This window comes from Microtus pennsylvanicus, chromosome 9, assembly GCF_037038515.1.
Source record: "Microtus pennsylvanicus isolate mMicPen1 chromosome 9, mMicPen1.hap1, whole genome shotgun sequence".
NCBI classification, from domain to species: Eukaryota; Metazoa; Chordata; class Mammalia; order Rodentia; family Cricetidae; genus Microtus; species Microtus pennsylvanicus.
Window position 1 is genome coordinate 4,674,391 of NC_134587.1, and position 20,877 is coordinate 4,695,267.

Below are 20,877 nucleotides of genomic sequence, written 5' to 3' on the forward strand. Positions count from 1 at the left end.
TCCTTGCTCATGAAAAACAAATAATTTAATAACAAAATGGGGTACAGACCTAAACAGAGAACTCTCAGCAGAGGAATCTAAAATGGGCTGAAAGACACTCAAGGAAATGCTCAACATCCTTAGTCATCAGAGAAATACAAATCAAAACAACTCTGAGATACCATCTTACATCTGTCAGAATGGCCAAGATCAAAAACACTGATAACAGCTTATTCTGGAGAGGTTGTGGGGCAAAGGGAAAATGCCTACATTGCTGGTGGGAATGCAAACTGGTACAGCTGCTTTGGATATCAGTATGGTGATTTCTCAGAAAATTAAGAAACAACCTACTTAAAGACCCAGCAATACCACTTTTAGGTATATACCCCAAGGATGCTCAATCATACCACAAGGACACATGCTCAACTATGTTTGCAGCAGCATTGTTTGTCATAGTCAGAACCTGGAACAACCTAAATGCCCATTGACCAAAGAATGGATATGAAAAACGTGGTACATTTACACAGCAGAAAAACATATAAAACAAAACACATTTTGAAATTTGCAGGCAAATGGATGGTCTAGAAAATACCATATTGAGTAAAGTAACCCAGAACCAGAAAGACAAATACAATAAGTATTCACTCATAAGTGGCTTTTAGACATAAAGCAAAGAAAACTAGCCTACAATTTATAATCTCAGAGAACCTAGACAGCAAAGAGGACCCTAATCTACATGGGAAGCAGAAAAAGACAAGCTCTCCTGAGCAAATTGGGAGCATGGGAATCATGGGAGGGAATTGAAGGGGAGGGGAGAGGAAGGGACAGGAGCAGAGAAAAATGTAGAGCTCAATAAAATCAATAAAAAAATAACTGGACCAAATGTGCAATGAAGACAACAAACAAACTCAAGCAAACCATAGTCATTGATACAGGAATTAAAGTTTTTCTTTTTAAAGCGATTGTCTGTAGACAAAGACTGCTCTTTGTTCCTAGTCACCCAGACCTGAATCATCACACAAAACTGTATTAATTATAACACTGCTTGGCCTATTAGCTTAGGCTTCTTATTAACTATCTCTTATGTCTTAAATTAACCCATTTCTATTAATCTGTGTATGGGCACGAGGCTGTGGCTCACTGATAATGGTCTTAAATTTCCTGAGTGTCCTTGTCCTTTGGCAGCTACACGGCATCTCTCTGACTCAGCCCACTCTATCTTTGTTTGGATTTCCCACCTGGCTTCACTCTGTGCTAGGCCATTAACCAAAACAGCATTCTTCATCAACCAATAAAGCAACACATATACAGAAGGACACCCCACATCAATTGTCATCAGTATATCAAAAGTGGTCTAACACAGTGTTTCTGACTTAAAAAAAGTGCCTGCACAGCTTTAAACATAGTATGTGTATTACCAAATATGTCCATTCTTATCATTAGGGCACAATCTATTTTTACAGGTTTGAGTTTCCTAGTAATTGTAATTGGGAAGCTCCATTGGACCCTGATCCAGGCTTTTCCCTAGAGATGATAATCTAGACTTGAATGAGTACCCTTGGGTCTTCTAGTATGGACCTCGGACAGCCTCACAAGTAATATTTTGGATCTTCAAAATTGAAAGAAATCTAAAGAAACAAGAATAGGACAATTTTAAAAGTGAAAAAAGCTATAAAAGTGTCTGCTAAATGACTTGAAAAACAGTAGGTACAGTGGAATCAGGACTGTGATGAGCTCCCAAGGGAAGGTGTCCTGATCTGGGCACGTTAGGGGTGTGTTACAAGCTTTCTCTTCCTCTGGAGAGGATGAAGTTCCAATCACTTTGAGAGGAGTTTGTGAGGAAGTGAATAAAAAACAAATTTCTCTCAACGTAATTGGAGCTCCATTTTCTGTTGACTGAGCTGGAGAAGAGGGAAATGCATCTCTATTAAATTGTGAACAACTACCAATACCACTTAACTCTTGAAGGATTACTGTCTTAGCGAAAGAAAGTTCATTCAAAATTCCAGCTTTGCCATAGTTGCAGCTGAGATTCTAAGTGGAAAGCACAGCAATCATGTAATTTTTGTTAATAAGGCAAGAGAAGAGCTTCGGTTTATCTTAAACCTACAACGCGTTAGTTACAGGTTTTGAATTATTTCCATTCTGGCAATTAGTAGTGTGGAAATTTACCAAGTGTCAATCTTTAAACACAGCAAACCATAGCATTAGACCCCCCCCCCCAAGAACATCACATGATAGAACAAGTTCAAGCTCAGGACATGTGATAGGAACTCCTTAATCTGATGTGTTGCTGGGAGCAAGATCCCTGGGTAATGGCAACTTAAAACAACTCAGTCTCATTGGTGCACATATGCAAACCCCTACTCAGCACACTTACTGAAGATGCCTGTGCAGACAGATAGGCTGTAGAACATTCACGCGCTTGTTCTAAATGTTCTTAAAGGTCAGCCAACATCTCTCCTTCAGTCACACTGGGTCATTGCTTGTTTCCAAATCCTTTCCCCCATTCTGGTCTTTACAGACAGACCTGCTGAGGGTCTTCTTATAGTTACTTCTAGCTCCTCTTTTCACAGCCTCTGCTGTTTAAGCTGATAGGAAGCGAGAATTAGTTCATTAGGAACGGACGGTTCTGTTTGTACTTGAAATGAAAGATCTCGGCAGTCTTCCCGAGGGCTTCTCAACACCCTTTGTGGCATTCCTATCCTAAGGGAGGGATATGTTTTTGTATGTAATTGATTATAATTATATTGAAAAAATTAATTGCTGTATTGTACAAGAAAATTATATTCTTGCTTCCCTCATTGACAGAGTACCTTGAGAATAAAAACTGAAGAGCATATTCATTTTAGAGACTATCAATGTCACGTCGTTCTGCAAGGCAGCAGCCTGGGTGACAGTGTCTTTTGTATAATTCAGCTTCTTGAAGAAACAATTTAGGTAGTCTTTGTCAGGTTTGCCATGTGATTAGATTCAGAGCGCTGAAGGAAAATTCTCTAAATGTTTCTAGTAAAAATGTTGAATTAAGTTTTCATGCTGTTAAATGAGTTAAACACGACTTCTTCACTGAATATCAGAGAGTCATTATTTTAAAACTCAGACTAATGATAATGACTGAGATTTATTAAACAGTTACTACATGCTCCATACTTTGTGAGCAAATTTTATGAAATATCTCATTAAATCCTCATAGTAGGCATCAAGAACTATAAATATATTCCCTTAGACGTAGACGTACAGGAGCAAAATTACCTATGAGTTTTATTGTGAGGAACTGAAACAATGCATGACAAGAAATAGTGAAATTGAATAACTTATAACAGTTATCATTCCTTAGTTCATACACAAGAAAAGGAAAATGGTCTAAAAGAGTTTTAATGTACTTATATGTGACTATGGAGGCTGGAAGAGGTTAAGGGTCTCATCAACAGTAATACTGCCTTTGAAGCAGGATCTCTTAAGGGCTTTTAGCACACTAGTTTGGCTAGCCTGGCTGCCCAGTGTATTCTAAGGATCCAGCTGTCTCTGCCTGCCTGAGGTTAGACCTCTGTGTTACCACAGCTGACAGTTTTACGTATGTTGTAGGGCTTGAACTCAGATTGTCACACTTGCAAGGCGTGTGGCACCTCACCCGTTGAGGTAGTTCTCCAGAGTGTTAAACTGGTTCCTGTCATCCAATGAGTCCTTTACCCATTAGCCATTAGATCAAATCTGCATTCTGTGAGGTTGATCTTCTTAGGGTGTCCTGTCATCTTCAAAAACAAAAATTAGGGCTACTTTAAAAATTACTCTTGGTCATATGTAAGTCCAAAAACCTTACTTTTAACTGGCTTTGAAAGTGAGACAGGGTTTTCTGAAAAATGGCATTGGCTTGGTTTGAATGATATCTTTTCTTACCAGCACATAATTACAGCTTTCCCCCTTTCTCCTCCTGACTATATGGGTGCCATATGTCTGCTCTTCCTTCTGTATAAGTTACAGTACTACTTCAATCAATCACAATTATTGGGCAGTTGGGACTCTACCACTCAAATAGATGCCAGGCCCTTGTCATCAATGTCATCTTCATCGAAGATAATCCATCTCTAGTGTTCTGTTCCAAACATTGTGGATTAGAACTTTAGAGTCATAGAACAAACAGAATTTGGCACCAGCAGTAATATTTCACTTCCTGTTTCAACACTGATGTAACTTTCTCACTGTGAATCAGTACTGAGAGTCCTCAAATATCTTGGGGCGAAACGCACAGGCACTATGGAAGACGTGACAATGGTTTCTTTATGCTGACCTAGAGGACCTGGAAAATCATGCATAAGCACACCGGTCTGTGACTAATTGTTGGGTTCTTACCTTTAGCAGAGCTACCCAAACCTGGTTCCAATGCCTTAAGCATATATGTAGGAGGGATTCACACACTTGGATGAGGCTAAAACAGACCGCTGGTCTTTCTAATAAATGAAATAAAAGGTAACAAAACTATAATATGTACAAACAGAAATAAATAATATTTCATATTAGCAACATGTTGTTGTTACCCCCTGGCATTCATTAGAGTACCGCTGATGCTGACATAATCGTGTGATGTTTTAATATCTGTTACATGTACCTTCAGGAATCTCGTTACAGTCGTCTTTGAATGGCTCTGCTGTTGTTTGAGGCAGAGAGATAGAATATTTTCAGTAGCTAAGAGGCTGCAGGGATGGGCAGTTACTTCTCAGATTAGCCAGTTAGCAGCAGTAGAAGAAGCGCCTAAATAAAAAATCAAAAGAGCATCCAGTTTAGTTCATTTAAAAAGATCTCTCTCAAGTGGAAAATTACATTTCTTGAAAACATTTATTTTCTATCTCTATTAGTTACACTCGTTCCTTCCCTCCAAAAGAGAGGGAACAAGCAAAGTCTGCTTGTGTGGTTTTGGGGCCTTTGCAGTGTCTACTGCAGGCTGGTTCTCCCATCACTCAGATACTCAGGGCACTTCCCTGATGTCATAACATCAGCGGGGGAAGTGAGAGCGGGGGGTGGGGGGCAGGAAGAAAGAGGGAAGGGACAGAGGAGAAGGGCTGAGAAGGAGGGAGAATAACCTGCTTGCAGTTTTCACCCACATCTGACTCCCATGACTCTCAGCAATCCCTTGCAAATCCACCCCTCCTCTCCATCCCCTCTAGTTTGTGCCCTGCTTTCTTGTTAGCTTTAGAAGAGACTATCTCACAGCGGATTCCCTGGTCCTCTGGTCCTCAAAATGTTTCTGTGGCCTCTTTCACCATGTTTACAGGGCAGCTGCTAAGAGGATTTGTTGTAGATGTTCGGCATGTTAGGCACAGGCACCCCAGATATTAATTTTAAAAAATATTTACCCGCTGTTTGTATTTTCTTCTTTTTATTCGGTTTGTTCGTTTATTGATTGGAATATTTGTTTTTCTAGTGTTTGATTTTTTTTTTTGAGTTCATTCCGTAGTGTGGGTATTGACCCCCACCTGGTGTGTGGTTGATGAGGATTTCCCCATCCTGCATGCTGTCTCTTCACTTAAGTGTTTGTCCCTTGGCTGGGTGGACACTTTTGAGACCTTGTCATTACTGAAAACATCTCTCTAGAAATCACTCCCAGTTCCAGTGCTTACAAAGGATCCAGAGAGGCTGCCTTAGTCAAACTTTACACACTTGACCAAATCATCAAATTAGAAACATTTATGAAATTATTATCTGTTATTCTATAATTTCCTACTTTGGTGGGTGATTAAATGTCCAATTATGCCATTAAATTAGATTCTTGAGATGTTAATTGTATTTAAATGCTAATTATTTTAACGGATTCTATGGTTGGTAAAAAGTAACTTGGCCTGTTGGGTGAACCTGCTCCTGTCTGTCCCTCCTCTCTAGCTTGTTCACTCCAGATCTAACTGGTGTTGGATCTCTTATTATCTAAATCCTGTCATGTTGAGGTAATGGTTCCACTGGCAGGTGATTTTTTTCTAGTAATTGTTGTTCCCTTCGTGTTGGCTATAAGAAAAAGAGTTTTGTTTACACTAGCAAACTACATGTGAATTTATTTTTACTTTAAATTAAACTGTGGCATTAGAATTATTTATATCTCTAGGAGTAAAGATCAGTACGCATATGCTTTTGTTTGAAAAGAAAGGGAAATCAATGTATTTTAGTGTAAGTCCCCTCCTCTGAGCTCTGCTAGGAACTACTCAGATCTTCCGTGAAAGGCTTTTACCACCGTGTTACTTATTAACAGAACACAGTTTACTCTCAGAAGCTCTTAAGTAGTGTGGTTAGCAAGGAGTTTGTTTCTCCTGTTTGGACTTTATCTTTCCAATATTTTGGTCGCTTTCCTGTATGAATAGTAGTGAATATCTACAAGACTATTTCAGGATTCTGGGCTCTTAACTGTGTTTCCATCACACAGAACTCAAAACGGCACAGATGTGAGTCTGGGGGTGGCGTCCCTACAGTTCTCGGGAGCCTTTGTTTGGAGAACACCCTGATTAACCCCCACCCTTCATGGTTCATTGACTCACTGATAGATCAAGTTTAAACTAGTACATATTAGCACATTTGTTACTAACAGAGGAGCAGTTGGCCATTCTGTTTTACACTGCTGGTTCACTGCAAACTGGCGTGCTAAAAAGGTCTCTACTCCGGAGGATGAATCGAGAGGTTACCAAGGGACTGGGGATCCAGTCGGTTGCATATTAATTTTGACTCGTGCCTCTATTTAAACCTCGGATTATCTACTGGGAAGATGTTTATACTGTTGTATAGTTATGAATAAGTGATCACTGCTACTGTGAAATTCATTTTCTTTTCTAAGGGTGGTGATTTAAATGTCTTTGTATAGTTTTATATTAACCAGCCTGTCCCTGGATGAGGTCCCAACTCTGTTGCCTGGTGTTGCAGCCTCCTAAAATGTTTATGGTTGGATTCTTTGTAGCTGCTGATCTCATACACATCCTCACAGCATTTCTATATTTCTATATTCGGTGAAAATTTTTCTGTTCTTTCCAGAGGGCATGCCTGTTTTCTCATCAAGAAAATAAACTACGCCCCTTTCAGTTTCTGTCCTGTAATTCTTTCCTTTGCGTAAAACTGAAAGAACCATGCCTTACCTGGCTCACTGGAGCTGTTGAGTCTGAGCACTTTTACATGGTTACAGTTCTTTTTGTGGAAAATAGGCTTGCAGAATCATCTGGCAATAAGAAGCGGCGAATTCTGCCTTGGCTTCACTGCTTATCAGTGCCACCTGCTTCTCAGCATCGTGAGATGATGAAGGCTGAACGCCCAGCGAGGCTGAGGGGCATCACACTGCGTCTCAGACGGGGACTGGAGGACGGAGGCTGCTGTGCAAAGCACACAGTTTCATGCGGATAAGGCAGCATTGTACGCCAACTCTGCTGCCCGCCTTGGAGTATAGTTGATCTGTTTCTGGAAAGCGAACTGATTTAAGTTCTGATCAAAAGGACCAGTATATATTTCCCATGCTTACATTAATTAAGAAAAGATTTTTCTAGCAATCCAATATTTTCTATCAGCTTTAACTTCTAGATACAGAGGATCAGTGTGAGATAGGGGTTGAGTTGCATTAACCGGGCAGTAAAGAAGTCGTTACCATTCCCATGCTTAATACAACTTCCAGTGGGTTTAGATGTCTGTCACAAAACCTGTTTTTGGTAAATCTTTAGTTCTCCATCAAGTATTTATCTTAACCTTTTTGTTTTATTTTAGGAATTAATATAAGTGCTTCATGCTTTTTTGTCTGTTTTATATCACAGCAATTTGGAAATTATTCTATATTGCAGTTGATCAATGTTAATTTCTTTTATTAGGTTTCTCTATTTGCAGTTGAAACCTGTTTTTATAGTTCTCTTTATTTCTGAATATAGATATATATATATATATATAATTAGTATATATGTATGTATGTGTTAGCATATATATTTATTGCAAACCGTCTGAGTGCCAGATAACCTTTCAATGGACTATTAAATATAGCAGAGAGCAGAACCACGAAGTTTTGACTCCAGGGGATGCTGTCTACTTTACCACAAGAGGAGTCGCGAAGATCACATGAATACATTTCCAGTCTCTCAAGTGATGGCGTGGCTCCCAGGACACGGAAGCTAAGCATTTGTCATTGTGACGTGTTCCTACAGTAACAGACTGTGCCTGGGTCTGCGGGCTAAACAGATCCCCTCCTCCCCAGGGCTGCTTTGTGGTCAGGGTGTTCTGGAGCAGCAGCTGCATTTTTGTCACCGTGACGTTAGAGTTCCCCAGTCTTTCCTGTGTTTGTGTATGGATGGCGGTTAAAAAAATGGCCGCACCGTCGGGACTTGAAGAAAGGGCTGACAGTAAGGATGAGGCAGGAAGCAGACTTCCAGCCAAGGAAAGAGTACATCTCTTCTACATAACTGTCTGGTAGGGAGAATTTGTTTCGTGGAGAAAATAGCATGCCACATCCCATAGACGTGAATCTCCCTCATTACAGAGGAACATAGAAGATGGATGCAGGAACCAAGTGGTGCAAGGCGCTGGAGAAGCACAGACTTATCAACAAGCACCCCTAATCACCATGACTGACTGGACCCTGCCTTTACTGGGATCATCTCTGCTGTGAGTCCTGCATGTGAGACCTTGTCCCAGAGGACCTGGCCAGTCACTGGGTGGCATGTTGACTATGCTGAGTACATTGTACTCTCCTCTTGTATAAGGTTAGTGTTTTATTCTTAAAACATAACCTGGATGTAGGTCTGCATTCTTGTCTGCCATGTCCCTAACAACACTCTCCCTGAACCTCCTGAAGGCTTAATTCAACACAGCTGAACCCTTGGCCATACAAGGGGCTTGCTGAACTCAAAAGAAGCGAGGTGATTGGGCAATGATGGGATTCAATAGCTTTATCTTCTGCCTATTGCACCACACTGTATTCTGGAAAGAAAGAAAAGAGTTTGTTCTAGCAGCAAAGTTTGTAGTTCCAACCCCAACAGTCTGTGTGTTCTGTGGACCAAGGAGGAGAAGCCAAAGCAGCATCTCTCGTGTTCTCACCCAGTGATGTCTGCTTCCTGCGTTGGTGTGACTTTATTCTGCTAATTTAGAAGTTTTATCTTGAGGATGCTTTCTCATATTGAGGATGCTTTCTCATCAACATATGAGAGCTGCTCAGTCCAGTTGGACATTTCAAACAAGCAGGCCCACCCTACTGAATTGGATGTCAACTTGTGACCCAATATGTGAATTGAGAAATGAGTTGCTGCACTTGAAAGGGTATTTCTAATTACCAGAGAAAATAAGGTTGCCGAGAAAAAGAGGCAAAACTCCGACTTTATTCATAGTGTGTTCAGAAAGTCGATACCAGTCTGAAAAGGGAAAACTGGGATCAGCCTTGGTTCTAAATGCCAAGGTGGTTGTTTTAGCACTATGGTAATATGTGTCTGACTCAAAAGCCTCTTTCGGTAACACTAAGGTGCCCCTCTCAGATTCTAGAGGTGGCAGGACTGTTTTTGTTATCAGTATGGCTAAATGGGGGCCTACACAGGTAGGACCAACCCCTGCACAGACAATCTGGAGCAAGTGGGCATCTTGATCATCTGGAGAAACCGAGTGTGAAATAATCACTGTTGCTGATAAAAGTAAGAGTCAACTTAGGAAGACCTAAGAGGTTACAGGGAAAACCTGGACTGGAAAGGTGGGAGAATTAAAAATAGGTTCTGTGCAGAAATGAATAGTTTTGATTTCTGTAGCTTACATAAAATAATTAGATGAATGGGTGGAACTATATTGATATCAACAACAGAAAAATGAAATAGTACAACTGTGTAGCATTTATTCGAAAATAGTTATCATAGTACTGCGGTATACAGAAGAATTAATCAGAAATATGATTTTATATTAAAAATTGAACTTCATAAAGTTTTTCAGGAAATTTTATTTTAATGTAATCCTATAAGATACCAGAAATATTTATAGTGCTAGATAAGCTGATTTTAATGATCATGTAGGGTATAGCTCAAGCAAGCACTTAGCATGTGCAAGGCCTTAGGTTCAATTCATAGCAGCCCAAACAACCCCAACAAAGGGATACGGACGTGTAGGTGACTGAGCAGGCCTCAGACTACATAACTCAGTAGATACAGATGCTTTCAGTGTTTGTGTGCATCTAAGAGCAGCTTGACCTCTGTGGCCAGGGGCTGGGCTTGGGGCCTGGTGACGAGCTTATGCTTCACATGCACGAGAGCCTGAGTTTTATCCCCAACTCGACGGTTAAAATTCTAAAAGGGAAGAACAGAACCAGGCATAATCTGTGGGAAACAACAGATCAGTTCATGAATGATGTTGGGTCAGGTATATTGCCAACTGGAGGAAAAAAACAAAGTCAAATTTCTGTTTCGTTTCATCTACTGAAATAAATTTCAGCTAGCATCTTTAAAAATAGGATTAAAAGAAAAGTGGAGGGTTTTAAAGTCTCCAAGGACTTTTAAACATGACATAGGATGCAGAATCCATAGAATAAATGCTAGAGAAACTCAGTGGTAAGTACATAAAACTGAGAAATGTCTGCATAAAAAAAATGCCATAGATAAAAACCCAAGGCAAAGGACACTGTGCAATATGTCTCTGTAACTCAAACAGCAAGCAACAATAATTTTCCTACATGCCAATCCACTGTTGTAATTAATACAACCAGGAAAACACACAGAAGACACTTGGGAAAAATGACATGAAATACCAGCACGCAGAAAAATAGGGGTTACCCTTAAATATTTGCAGTTTTTCAAAGTCTCTCATAAGAAAATGCTCAGTTGAAACTAGACTGGATAGACCTTTTATTGCATATCATTGTCAGAGAGCAGAAATGGTTCCAACCCAGGTCATCAGACTTGAGACAAGACTTTAACCAGAGAGTCAGTCATCTCACTATCCCCGAAATTGTCTTTAAAATCAACACGCTAAAAGGAAACAAGGCATATAGTGACTTAGATTATATGTGCAGACTGCATGTGTGTGTGCCTGTATTTCTAGAAGAATTCCTTATCAGTGTTTGCCTTCTAGGAGGGAAGCTGGGTATCCTGGAAGAGGCAGATTAAGGAGATTTTTTAACTCTGTCCCTTGTTTATGCTTTTGATTGTCTACAAACGATTGCAAAAACCCATTTCCTTGAGGTCATTCCAGGCAAAGGAAAGCACAGCCCTACGGCCTCACAGGAATCTGGCTTCAGGTTTGGGCAGTGCAGCTGCTGAGCAGCCTGTGGAGGTCTTTCGCCTCTGCTAGTTTTGTCTGTGACTGAAGAGAAAGGTTCTTAGAGCCCTACTGCTTAGCACCAGACCTTCCAGCCCCTTCTCCGGTCAGAACTGTACACAGTGCTATTCCTACCCTACCGCCACAGGAGACTCCTTATTACTGACACCATCCCCTGGGGCTCTGCAAGACTAGCCCAGCTCTGTTCCTTGCCTTCATCAACTTGAGACACCTCCGCTCTGTCCTCTGGGATGAATGGCACACCATTAGCAAAGTCTACATTTTCATCTGCTTATCACACCCCACACATGAGTATTTGGATTCTTTCTTGCTTTAGGAGTGAGTGACCCGGCTCTCCCGAGGGCCTACAGCTCCCCCTGCAGTCCTCTCACGGGATGACCGCCTCTCTGAACCGGTCCTCCTAGAAGATGCTGTTCCCTAGGATCCTCCTCCTCTTCTCTCCCTTGCCTCTAAAAGCACTCACCGCTGACACCAACCCATCGGGCCTCCAGGTAGCACTGTCTGCTACAAGGGATCCGGTACAATTGCCTGGGTCATTCTTTTTTTTTAACATCTTAAAGACTAAAGCTATTGTTATACTCTACTGTTCTACTCTGTGGGGGGTATTTGATGTTTTCACACTTGCTCTCCGGCTCAGCGTCTATTCCTTCAAAGTTCTCGAGTGTCCCATAATCATTTGCTGTGATTGCTGTCCTTTTGGATAGGGTCTCACCATATAGTTAGCTGACCCAGACCTCTTTATGGAGTTCACATGGGCCCTAAACTCACAATGATCCTCTTGCCCTCGCCTCTTGAGTGTTGGGATTATAGATACGAGCAGCGGTATTCTGTACATATTTATATTTGTACTTCACCATGGACACACAGTGTGGCCCAGAGCCCTTCGCATCACATGGAGCTTGTTTAAGCTCTTAGCTTCCCATCTCCACGACCCATAGTGGTCTCACTCACAATATCAGGCCCACTCCCTGCAGCCTGTCTCCTTGGGTCTTCTTACCCTGCCTGATCACATCTCCTAAAGCCCATCAGCCCACTGAGAAGATGCTCCCCATGCCTCTATTTCCCCCGTGTCGACCCACCTTAGACTTCACAGGACACTTTATTTCAGGGGCTGTGCCCAAAGACCATATTTCTGGTTAGTTCTACTTAAAAATGCATGTAAAATCTCATTTTTGTTTTAACGTTGGTTGTACCCATTCCCCTCCAAGAACAACAGTCTTCTCCTATAAGTGTTAACTAGCTGTGCTGACTTTGTTTTCCCATAGTCCTACTGCATTCACCATTCTATACAGACACCAGAGTGAGCCTGGTTATAGTACTGCTTTCCTTACAACTGACCAGACATCTTTTACTAAGCAACAAAAAAACAAAGTCCCTGGAAACACCTGAAAGGCTCTGGGGGACCTGACTCTCCCTTCCAGGGAGCCCCCTTCACCTCTACCCTCTCTCTTGCCTAGGCTACAGTTTTGTCCTTAGCACAGACACCTTTTAGCCCAGGCTGAATTCCTTTGTTTGTGTTCGGCCCTTAGGATGTCACCTTTGTCAGGACAGGGGCTTCACAAATGAAGTTTCAAAGCCCCTGCTTCTACTTGACACATAACAGGTGTGGAGGTGTTGGCAAGGAAATCAGGATCAGGGGAAAATGAGGAAATTAAAGTCAGGTTTTACAATAGCAACTTGTGGGGGCTGTCCATAAAAGGAAAGAGGGCCTTTAGGTTAACGTCCCACTTAAAGCTGATGGAGCAGGGCGTTCCCTCTGACGCTTGGTGCCTGGAATTTAAAGCCAGTGCTTGGCTCTTTTGTGGCTTAGTGAGATCAAACCAGGAGTCTTCCTGGTTAAGAGACAGCAATGGAATTCTCCCTGGACCCGGAGTCTCCCATGGAGGCATGTGTCTGTAGCTGCTTCAGCGTCCTGTAATAGGACAGAGTTTAGGGATACGTAAGTAGCCTTCCCAGTTGTTACCAGATGGTTCTGGCACCCATTACTTCTTGCCTGAATCAATTTTCCTAATGTCTAGAATTGTTGGGCCAAAATTATCTCAGGGCCTATACCTCGAGGTCTGGAGGAGAGAGAAAAGCCTGGCTCAAGTTTGAAGGATAGTCTCAAAGCTACCGGCAGGGATGAGACTGTAAAATCTAGGTAGATGCTCCTCCAGCCAGAAGGAGGGCTTGGCTGTCTCTCATTGGCCGGAGGTACCCCACATCACACAATGTCACTTAACCTTTTTAACTCAGTAATAAACTGAGTTCCTGCTTTAACTTGACTTCCTGTTGTGTCTGATTGTGCAGATCTGATTGTCCTTCATTGACTGTCATGAGTTGACAGAATGGGCGGATAGTGTACTCACCTTTCTCTGAGGAATAAGGCTAAGGAGGTCTGGCATAGAATTAGATTTTTCTAGCTTTGGTATGCCTCCCATATCTATTATTATTCTAAGACAAATGTTCCCTTTTCATCGTTTGCTTAGTGTCCGTGTAGCCTGTCAAGTGGAATGCTTAAAACCCACCACAGTGTAATGTATTACTGTCACATCTCACAGTTTTAACTGAACTGTGGCTGGTTAGTGGGAGTCCCAAGATGTTCTGTCAGAGATTTGTATAAGTGGTACAGGAACTAGGTAACACACGAGCCTGGAGTAATTGGGCGCAGAGTGGAGAAAGGAATGCATTCTGGGGTTAGCAAAGAAAGGCCGCTGGGCGGATGTGGGGTTTGGAGTCAGCCTTGAAAAAACAAATGGTAGAATTTTGATTTTTAAAATGTGTCTGAAACCAAAACAAAAACACCTGAGTGGAGAAGGCCCCGCTTTGCCATCTGCCGCAGTAAATGGATGGAGTCGTCATAAGGAGCTGAACTGGCCCCAGAAGAGCCTCTGCTATATTAACACAGCTCTGTGTGCTGAGCTTAGGCTGGGATCACATACAATCTCCAGCCTGGGCAGATTGGTAATGAGTCCAGAGAGTAACAGGGAAAGGCATTCTAGGCAGAGCAAAATGTCCTGCTCAGATACTCCTGTGTCAAAGGGGCGTTTCCAAACCCCCAAGAAGCAATACTGCACCATATATACTCCCATTGTGTTTCAGGCCTCTGATGAGAGTCTAGACCAGTGGTTCTCAACCCGGGCAGATCTTGATTCCTTGATCTCTTTCAGAGGAATCATCTAAGACCATCCAGGATGTCTAATATTTATATTTATGATTTATAACAGTAGCAAAATTACAGTTATGAAGTAGCAGCAAAATACTTTTATGGTTGGGGATCACAACGTGCGGAACTGTATTGAAGGGTTGGAGCATCAGGAAGGTGGAGAACCACTGGTCCTGCTGTCTCCTTTGAAGCAACAGCTGCATCTTCTCTGTCCCTTCTTCCCAGGCTGGAACACAAAAGTTCAATGTGTCTTTCGTGAATGTTGATTGTGAGAAGAGAGGAGCTGGGTTAGGATAGGATTGGCCACCTCTGAAGGCCATTTTAAGGGTTCTGCACAGTGCCCCCAGCAGAGAGTTGCTAGGGTTACTTTGGAACACTGGAGGAGCTGCTCTGTGGGAGCTATGCAAACCAGGGAGTGGGGGGGAGGAGACCCAGGGCACAGGGCACAGGTGCCAGAAACCTGCATCAGAGGGCTTGATGGTGATATATTCAGGAGGCCTGGGAGCTAGGATTCTCAGAACTCACTGAAATACAGGAACTGGAAAAAAGCAAGACATCCGGAATGGATGGGGTCTTAGCATGTGTGATCTGGACAGCCATGGCTCCTTATCAAAACAGAGGTCCCGCCAAAGGTTTCTTGGGAGTGTCCAAAGACTTTGGCATGGCTCTGTCCATTCCTTATCCCCCTGAATTCAGAGTGTGCTGATAAAAGATGCTCGTTACATCAAATATCACGAGACCGGGCAACATTCTCCTTAAGTGAAGCATGAAACACAGAGTTTGTTATAAACGGGCATTTCCTTCCATTTATCTTTAGTGATGGCTTTATTAAAAAAACAAATGCTAACTGCTTTTATAACCTTAAACTGCTGTGGTCTGAGCGCAGCTTACCATGAAAGAAATGGTTGTCAGCTTTCTTCTGGCTCCTGCCCCTTCCTAACAGCAGACAATTGGCTGTGCACCTGCTCCAAGTGGGTTCTCAGTGCCAAGCCTCCTGCCCAGAAAATTGCAGTATCAAATCTCAGTCCCAACTGTGAGGCAGCCTGTCACCACTGGGCTCTGAGAGGGGATGCCTTCCTAGTCCCCAGGAGAAGAGCGCCTTCTCCCCTGCCACCTTCTGGGATTTGAACTCTGACCTTACCCCCTTTGAGTCACCAGCACTGGAGGATAGCAGCGACTGGCCCCTGCTTGCTCACTCTGTCCCCCGAGTCACAGCGTAGGTCAGATGTCGGCAGACCTGAGGTCATTAGGTGCCCAGTTCTGGTGTAAATTTCTATCTAAGGAGAAGAGAACGTACCTTTTTGTGTGTCGTGGTTCTCAGCCTGACTCCACAAAGAAGTGCCTCCTCTGGGAGTGGCTCAGCGTGCATCAGCGTGCATCAGTCTCGCTTCCGTGTTTACAGGTTGCTATTATTTATGCCCTGCTTTCTGAATAACGTGCTGGTTATAATGCATGACTTGTCTGAGGAGTGGAAGCATCGTGTTTCACCTCTAGGAGAGCAGATGGTTAAAAAAAAATAGAAGCCACACTCAAGCAAGAATCTAAGATGCAAAGAGCAAATGCTATTCAGATGCCTGTGTGATACTCTGACGGGCACTCTAACCTTCTGCTCATTTTCATGCTAGGTTTCCCAAGCAGGCCTAAGGCGCTAAAGATCCTCCTCAATCCTCAGAGTCACAGGAAGGAGTCTGTCCAAGTCTACTACGAGAAGGTGGAGCCTCTGCTGAAACTCGCGGGGATAAAGACGGATGTGACAAGTGAGTGGCTTGCTCTGTGTAACTGCACTGTGTAAAACTCCACGCCGAGCCCACACAGTCTTCCTTGCTAAGCATGAGCAGCTGCTCCAAACAGAGTGTTCTTCATGTGTCCGATCACCAGCTCCTGAGTGGCCTTTCATCTAGTTGGCTTTTTCATTGCGTTGTTTTGTACTGAAATATCAACATTTTAGACCTCTTCCACAGTAACCATCACTAGGTGTTATTTGAAAGGAAACTCTGGCTTTTCACAGCTTCAAGGAGATGTTTGCTATATCCACATTTCTACTTGCTGTATTCATGTTTCTGCCTAATGTTTTTTCTGTGGTTCTTCCCTTGGGTTGTTTTTGTTCTGCTCCTGACCCCTGCTGGTTAGGTCAAAACTAAGCACCAAGCTGCCCCTGTTAGTTGATCTGGGAGAAACGGGGAGCTTGAAGCCATTGTCAAAAGTAAGAGTGTGCTTAGCTTCTTGCTAAGGAAGACTGCAGTTTGCTAATCACCAAACAAATGGAAAGAATGTTAGTAATATCTTTTGGACATTTAACATTTGGTGGCCAAATTCCCATGCTTTATTAACACCCACCGTATGCCCAGCGTGGACACTGCCTAAAGCCAGAACTTTGGTGGCTTTCTTCCCATGTGGATTGGCCACAGCGGAGGGAATCTGCCTCACACTGCAGTTGGTGGAATCTATTATGTAATTAACCAGGCGGGAGACAAGCCCCGAGTACAGTTGAGTCTCCTGGTCATAATGACATGCTTATGGAGGAAGGACCTGGCTTTGCTCAGCTGTGACAGACAGAAATGGGTCTCACAGTGTTAATAAGGCCTTTAAAGCACTTAGGTAGAAGGACCCTCCTCCCCAAAGAAGCCTTGTGGGAAGTTCAGTCACCCAAAAGACATCTGCCATCATGAAGGGTAAAGAGGAGACCACCAATGGAAACCCATGCCTATAATCCTAGAATTTGGGAGACTGAGGAAGAAGACTATGGCTCTGAGGTCAGTCTGAGCTACATAACAGAACCCTGTCTTATTAAAAATAAATGAATAACAAAACTACAATAAAAGAAAAAAACACTTCAAATAAATTTCTGAGTTCAATGAGGTTGCAGTGAAAAGGTTAGCCTGTAATGGCTGTAACTTTCGGTGTACAGGTGAGTGTCCCATGGGAAATGCACACCCAGGTCCACCCTATTGGCTATGGAGTAGTTCCAAAGATTGGAAAGATCTGAGGTCCATGTTGGGATGAGACAATTAGAACTTAAATGAATGCCAAGCTCATTAACCACTGTTAGCTTTTTCATACGTGAACACTACTCAGGCATTTGCACAGGCATTGCTATGTATCAGTTGCTGAATCTGTCACAGGAACCTAGGCACTGTGCCTTGTATTTGGGACATTGAGGCAAGTACATCATTGGTGTCCAAGCTTTTGAAGTCATTCTGACAAACAGGCAAATAATCTCGGTGGCATTCTTGCTCCATGCAGGATACATGGCCGTTGAGAATTCAAGCAGACACTAAAAACTGAATATTATGGTTTTGACATGCGCATAAAAACCTAAGGTGTCTGGAGGTGATAACTGATTTTGATGAGAGGACTCAAGAAAACCACGTGATCTAGATACTTCCCAAGAGGCAAAGGAGGTGGAAATGGGGAGGGGACAGTAGGGTAGCAGGCATGTTTAAATAAGGGGGCAGAGATAGGAAGGGGTAGTATCATCAAGAGAACCATAATATCATGGTATCTTGGGGGTTTGTAATTTTGGCCATACCTTCATAATTTTAAATTTGTCTTGAACCCGGTTTGTCCCACCTTTATAATCATTAACATTGACCATTAACATTGCAGTCTTTCTTATTCTTACCTAGTGGGATGAAGAAAGGCATCTATATTTGAGAAAGGGGAACCCTAACATGTGCCAAATTTTTTTTTTGGTTTGATTATCTGTGTTCGACAGAGGACAGATGTTTTCTTTCCTAAAGCTAAGGGCAGATTCCCACTTACTGAAGGCCGAAGGACGATGTCTGGATTGAATGTGAATTCTATTAAGGAAGAAGGGCAAAGTGGCTTTGGGAAGTCCCCTTCCCCCAGCCGCCACCAACGTATCCCACAGAAGCTGGAGTCCAGACATGGCTGAATCCGAAGCTACACTCAGCAATTTGCTCATCACACCTTGACCTACAGTTAGTGGCTTTTAAAAAATCGTTGTTTTGTAATATTGTTTGGCAGAGCTGAGTCCACCAGCTGAATCAAGATCAGGGGAGAAAGAGAAAGAGGAAGATGAGGAGAAAAAGGGAGATAAGGAAGAGAAAATGAACTGGTGGATTTTCTTTAGTATACCAGCAAAATGTTCTCCTTTTGTGTGAAAGTCTGCACAAACATGGGGCTGCTGGAAGTGCTTTAGTTTTTCTGCCTGTCTTGCTTAAAGTGTTGCACAAATGTGGTCCTTAGTCTAGGAGTTTAATCTTCATAAAACTATGTAGCAAGATTCAATTCGCCTTTCAGTGCAAAGAAAATATATGAAGAATAATTCAAAAGAGCACACATTTACTGCATGCCAGTTTGACATGGCCCCTTTGCACTGGTGATTCCAAGTGGAATATCATTTGCCTAAATTCTATATAACAGTTTATTAGGGAAAGTCATGCTGTGTAACTATTTAGCGTGATTTGAATATCGCACCTCTGCACAATGCTTTTTCATACATTTATTCTAAACATAGATCTTACACATGAATAAATTTATGATGCTTTCACTTTAATGTTTGCTAAAATCCTAGCCACTTCTAAATATAGAGCAGCACTTTGGGAAATATTTGAGTTAAAGCTATGGCCCACCATGCTGCTACTCCCACTGATGGAGGATTTTCTCTAATAAAACCAACAGCAAGACTTCTGGAAAGGCCTAGAAGAAACAGGCAGTAACTCTGGTAACACATTAGTCCAGGGGTCAAAGTAGAGAATGAATGATAAATCCAGGCTGACATGTAACATATTCCCTTTTCTGTTTCTCAAAATATTTATTTTATTATTAGCTATTAGAGTCTGTACCTTTAAAGGACCCTTCATTCTCAGGAATTAGCAGGCAGAGGAAGGTGAGTCTCTGAGTTCAATGTCACCCTGCTCTATGGAGTGAGTTCCGGGACAGCCAGGGATATACACAGTGAAACTCTGTCTGCTAAACTAAACAACAACAGCAGATGTTCGAGTTCTGAGAGTTGATTAGGTGATAGGAAGAATCCACAGGACAACAAAGTGGAAAAGTCAGAGAAGTAGAGAAATCAGAGAAAAGAATTTCAAGACCAGATAGCTCCAGGTTCCCTGCTGGAGTCGTGCGGCTGCCCGTGAAGAGGAGCTGAAGAGAATAGAGATAGCAGATTGTAGTACAGGGGAGGTGTTCGTCTCTCCCTGTGGGTGTCAAGGTGGGATCCTATGCTAGTGGTAGAAGCCATGTTACTGACCAACTTTGATGTCCTTGAGTGCATTGTCTCTGCCTTTGTGCACGTAAGCAAAGTAAGCAAAGGTCCTTCCTCTACGACATCTTATGTATCGGCTGATTCAGCCCAAGGCCGCAGAGCTTGCTGGTCAGGAGCCCTGTGTGTATCCACTTGTCCTCTTTGCTGAATGGCCTGTGCTAGTTCCATACCCCACGGTACAGAGGATGTGAGACTCGACAGTCATCTTACAATTGTTACCTACTGTAACTAATGCTGCTCTTTGTATTAGTACAAAATGAACGTGTTCTATCTGGAGTGTGGAGTCACCATGCTCTCTGCCCTTCCTTCTTGATCATCAGCCACCTTGGCTTTGACGAAGGTGCTTGACCTTTCGCCATGACCACTGCCAGGTCAGGGGCTCTGGGGATATCTAGTCACCTGGTAGTTTTGCCTCCTTGTGATGGACGGCACTGTTCAGAAAGCGGAGCTCTTGTTATGTGGCCATGCTCTTGGCTTTCAGTCCTTGCGACTTTGTATTCTTTCTCATTTGTTCTCCATGGCTCTACTTACACCTTTCTCTTTTCTTATTTCACCCAGAAGAAAACGAGGCCATCTGGAGAAATTCAGTCACCAAGTATGTGTACGGGGTAGGGGAACAAGTTATGAAAGGAGCTGGAAACTGGGCATCCTGGTCTGGTTGTGCTCTGAGCTTACCGGGATGCCTGTAGGAAGAGAAAAATGGTATTTCAGTATCCTATCCCATGATAAAATTTGAGTACCAGACCAAGACATGTTTCTTTGTGTCTAAAACATATTGTGTCTGATTTTATTTCAAATTCATTATGTACACTGTTTGCCCTAGGCGCAGACTGGGGTAGTGACCTTTCCGCTGAAGTGGAGAAGAGCTGAGGTAAAGAACAGGGAAGTGTAGATTCTAATAATACAGAGATGGCACAGAGTGCTGGTGTCACAGGAAGAGGGAAAGAAGATGGAAAGGCAGTAGCACAGTAAAAAAAAATTGATTTGCCTATAACCCCTCTTCATGATCTTTTTGGTGGGATGATCATGACTCTGTCTGATTCTAGAGCCTGTAAAACCTTGTCTGGTTACTTGTTCTGATTCTTTCTACTTTACATAGACATCGAATCACCACTTCCCCTTCCCCTGCATTCTCTTTCTCTATGATCACTTTTTGCTATTTCACATCATAGGCTCCTTCTTCACTAGAACATATTCTGTCTCCCCAGAGGCCGTTTATCTTATTCACCCTGTTAAAACATTTTACATCTGGGCATTTCTTAGTCGGTTT

General features: G+C 42.6%; 1 protein-coding gene across 2 annotated transcripts in view; it reads left to right on the forward strand.

Annotated features, from left to right (window-relative positions):
* Cerkl (CERK like autophagy regulator) overlaps positions 1-20,877 on the forward strand; it is a 91,988-nt gene that overhangs the window by 40,414 nt on the left and 30,697 nt on the right. Inside the window, exon 3 of one of the 2 annotated variants that reach the window (XM_075984761.1) lies at positions 16,000-16,131. The exons of the other annotated variant lie outside the window; for it this stretch is intronic. Coding sequence (XP_075840876.1) covers positions 16,000-16,131 — 132 coding nt within the window. The remainder of the gene's footprint in view (positions 1-15,999; positions 16,132-20,877) is intronic. 2 annotated transcript variants of the gene reach the window in all.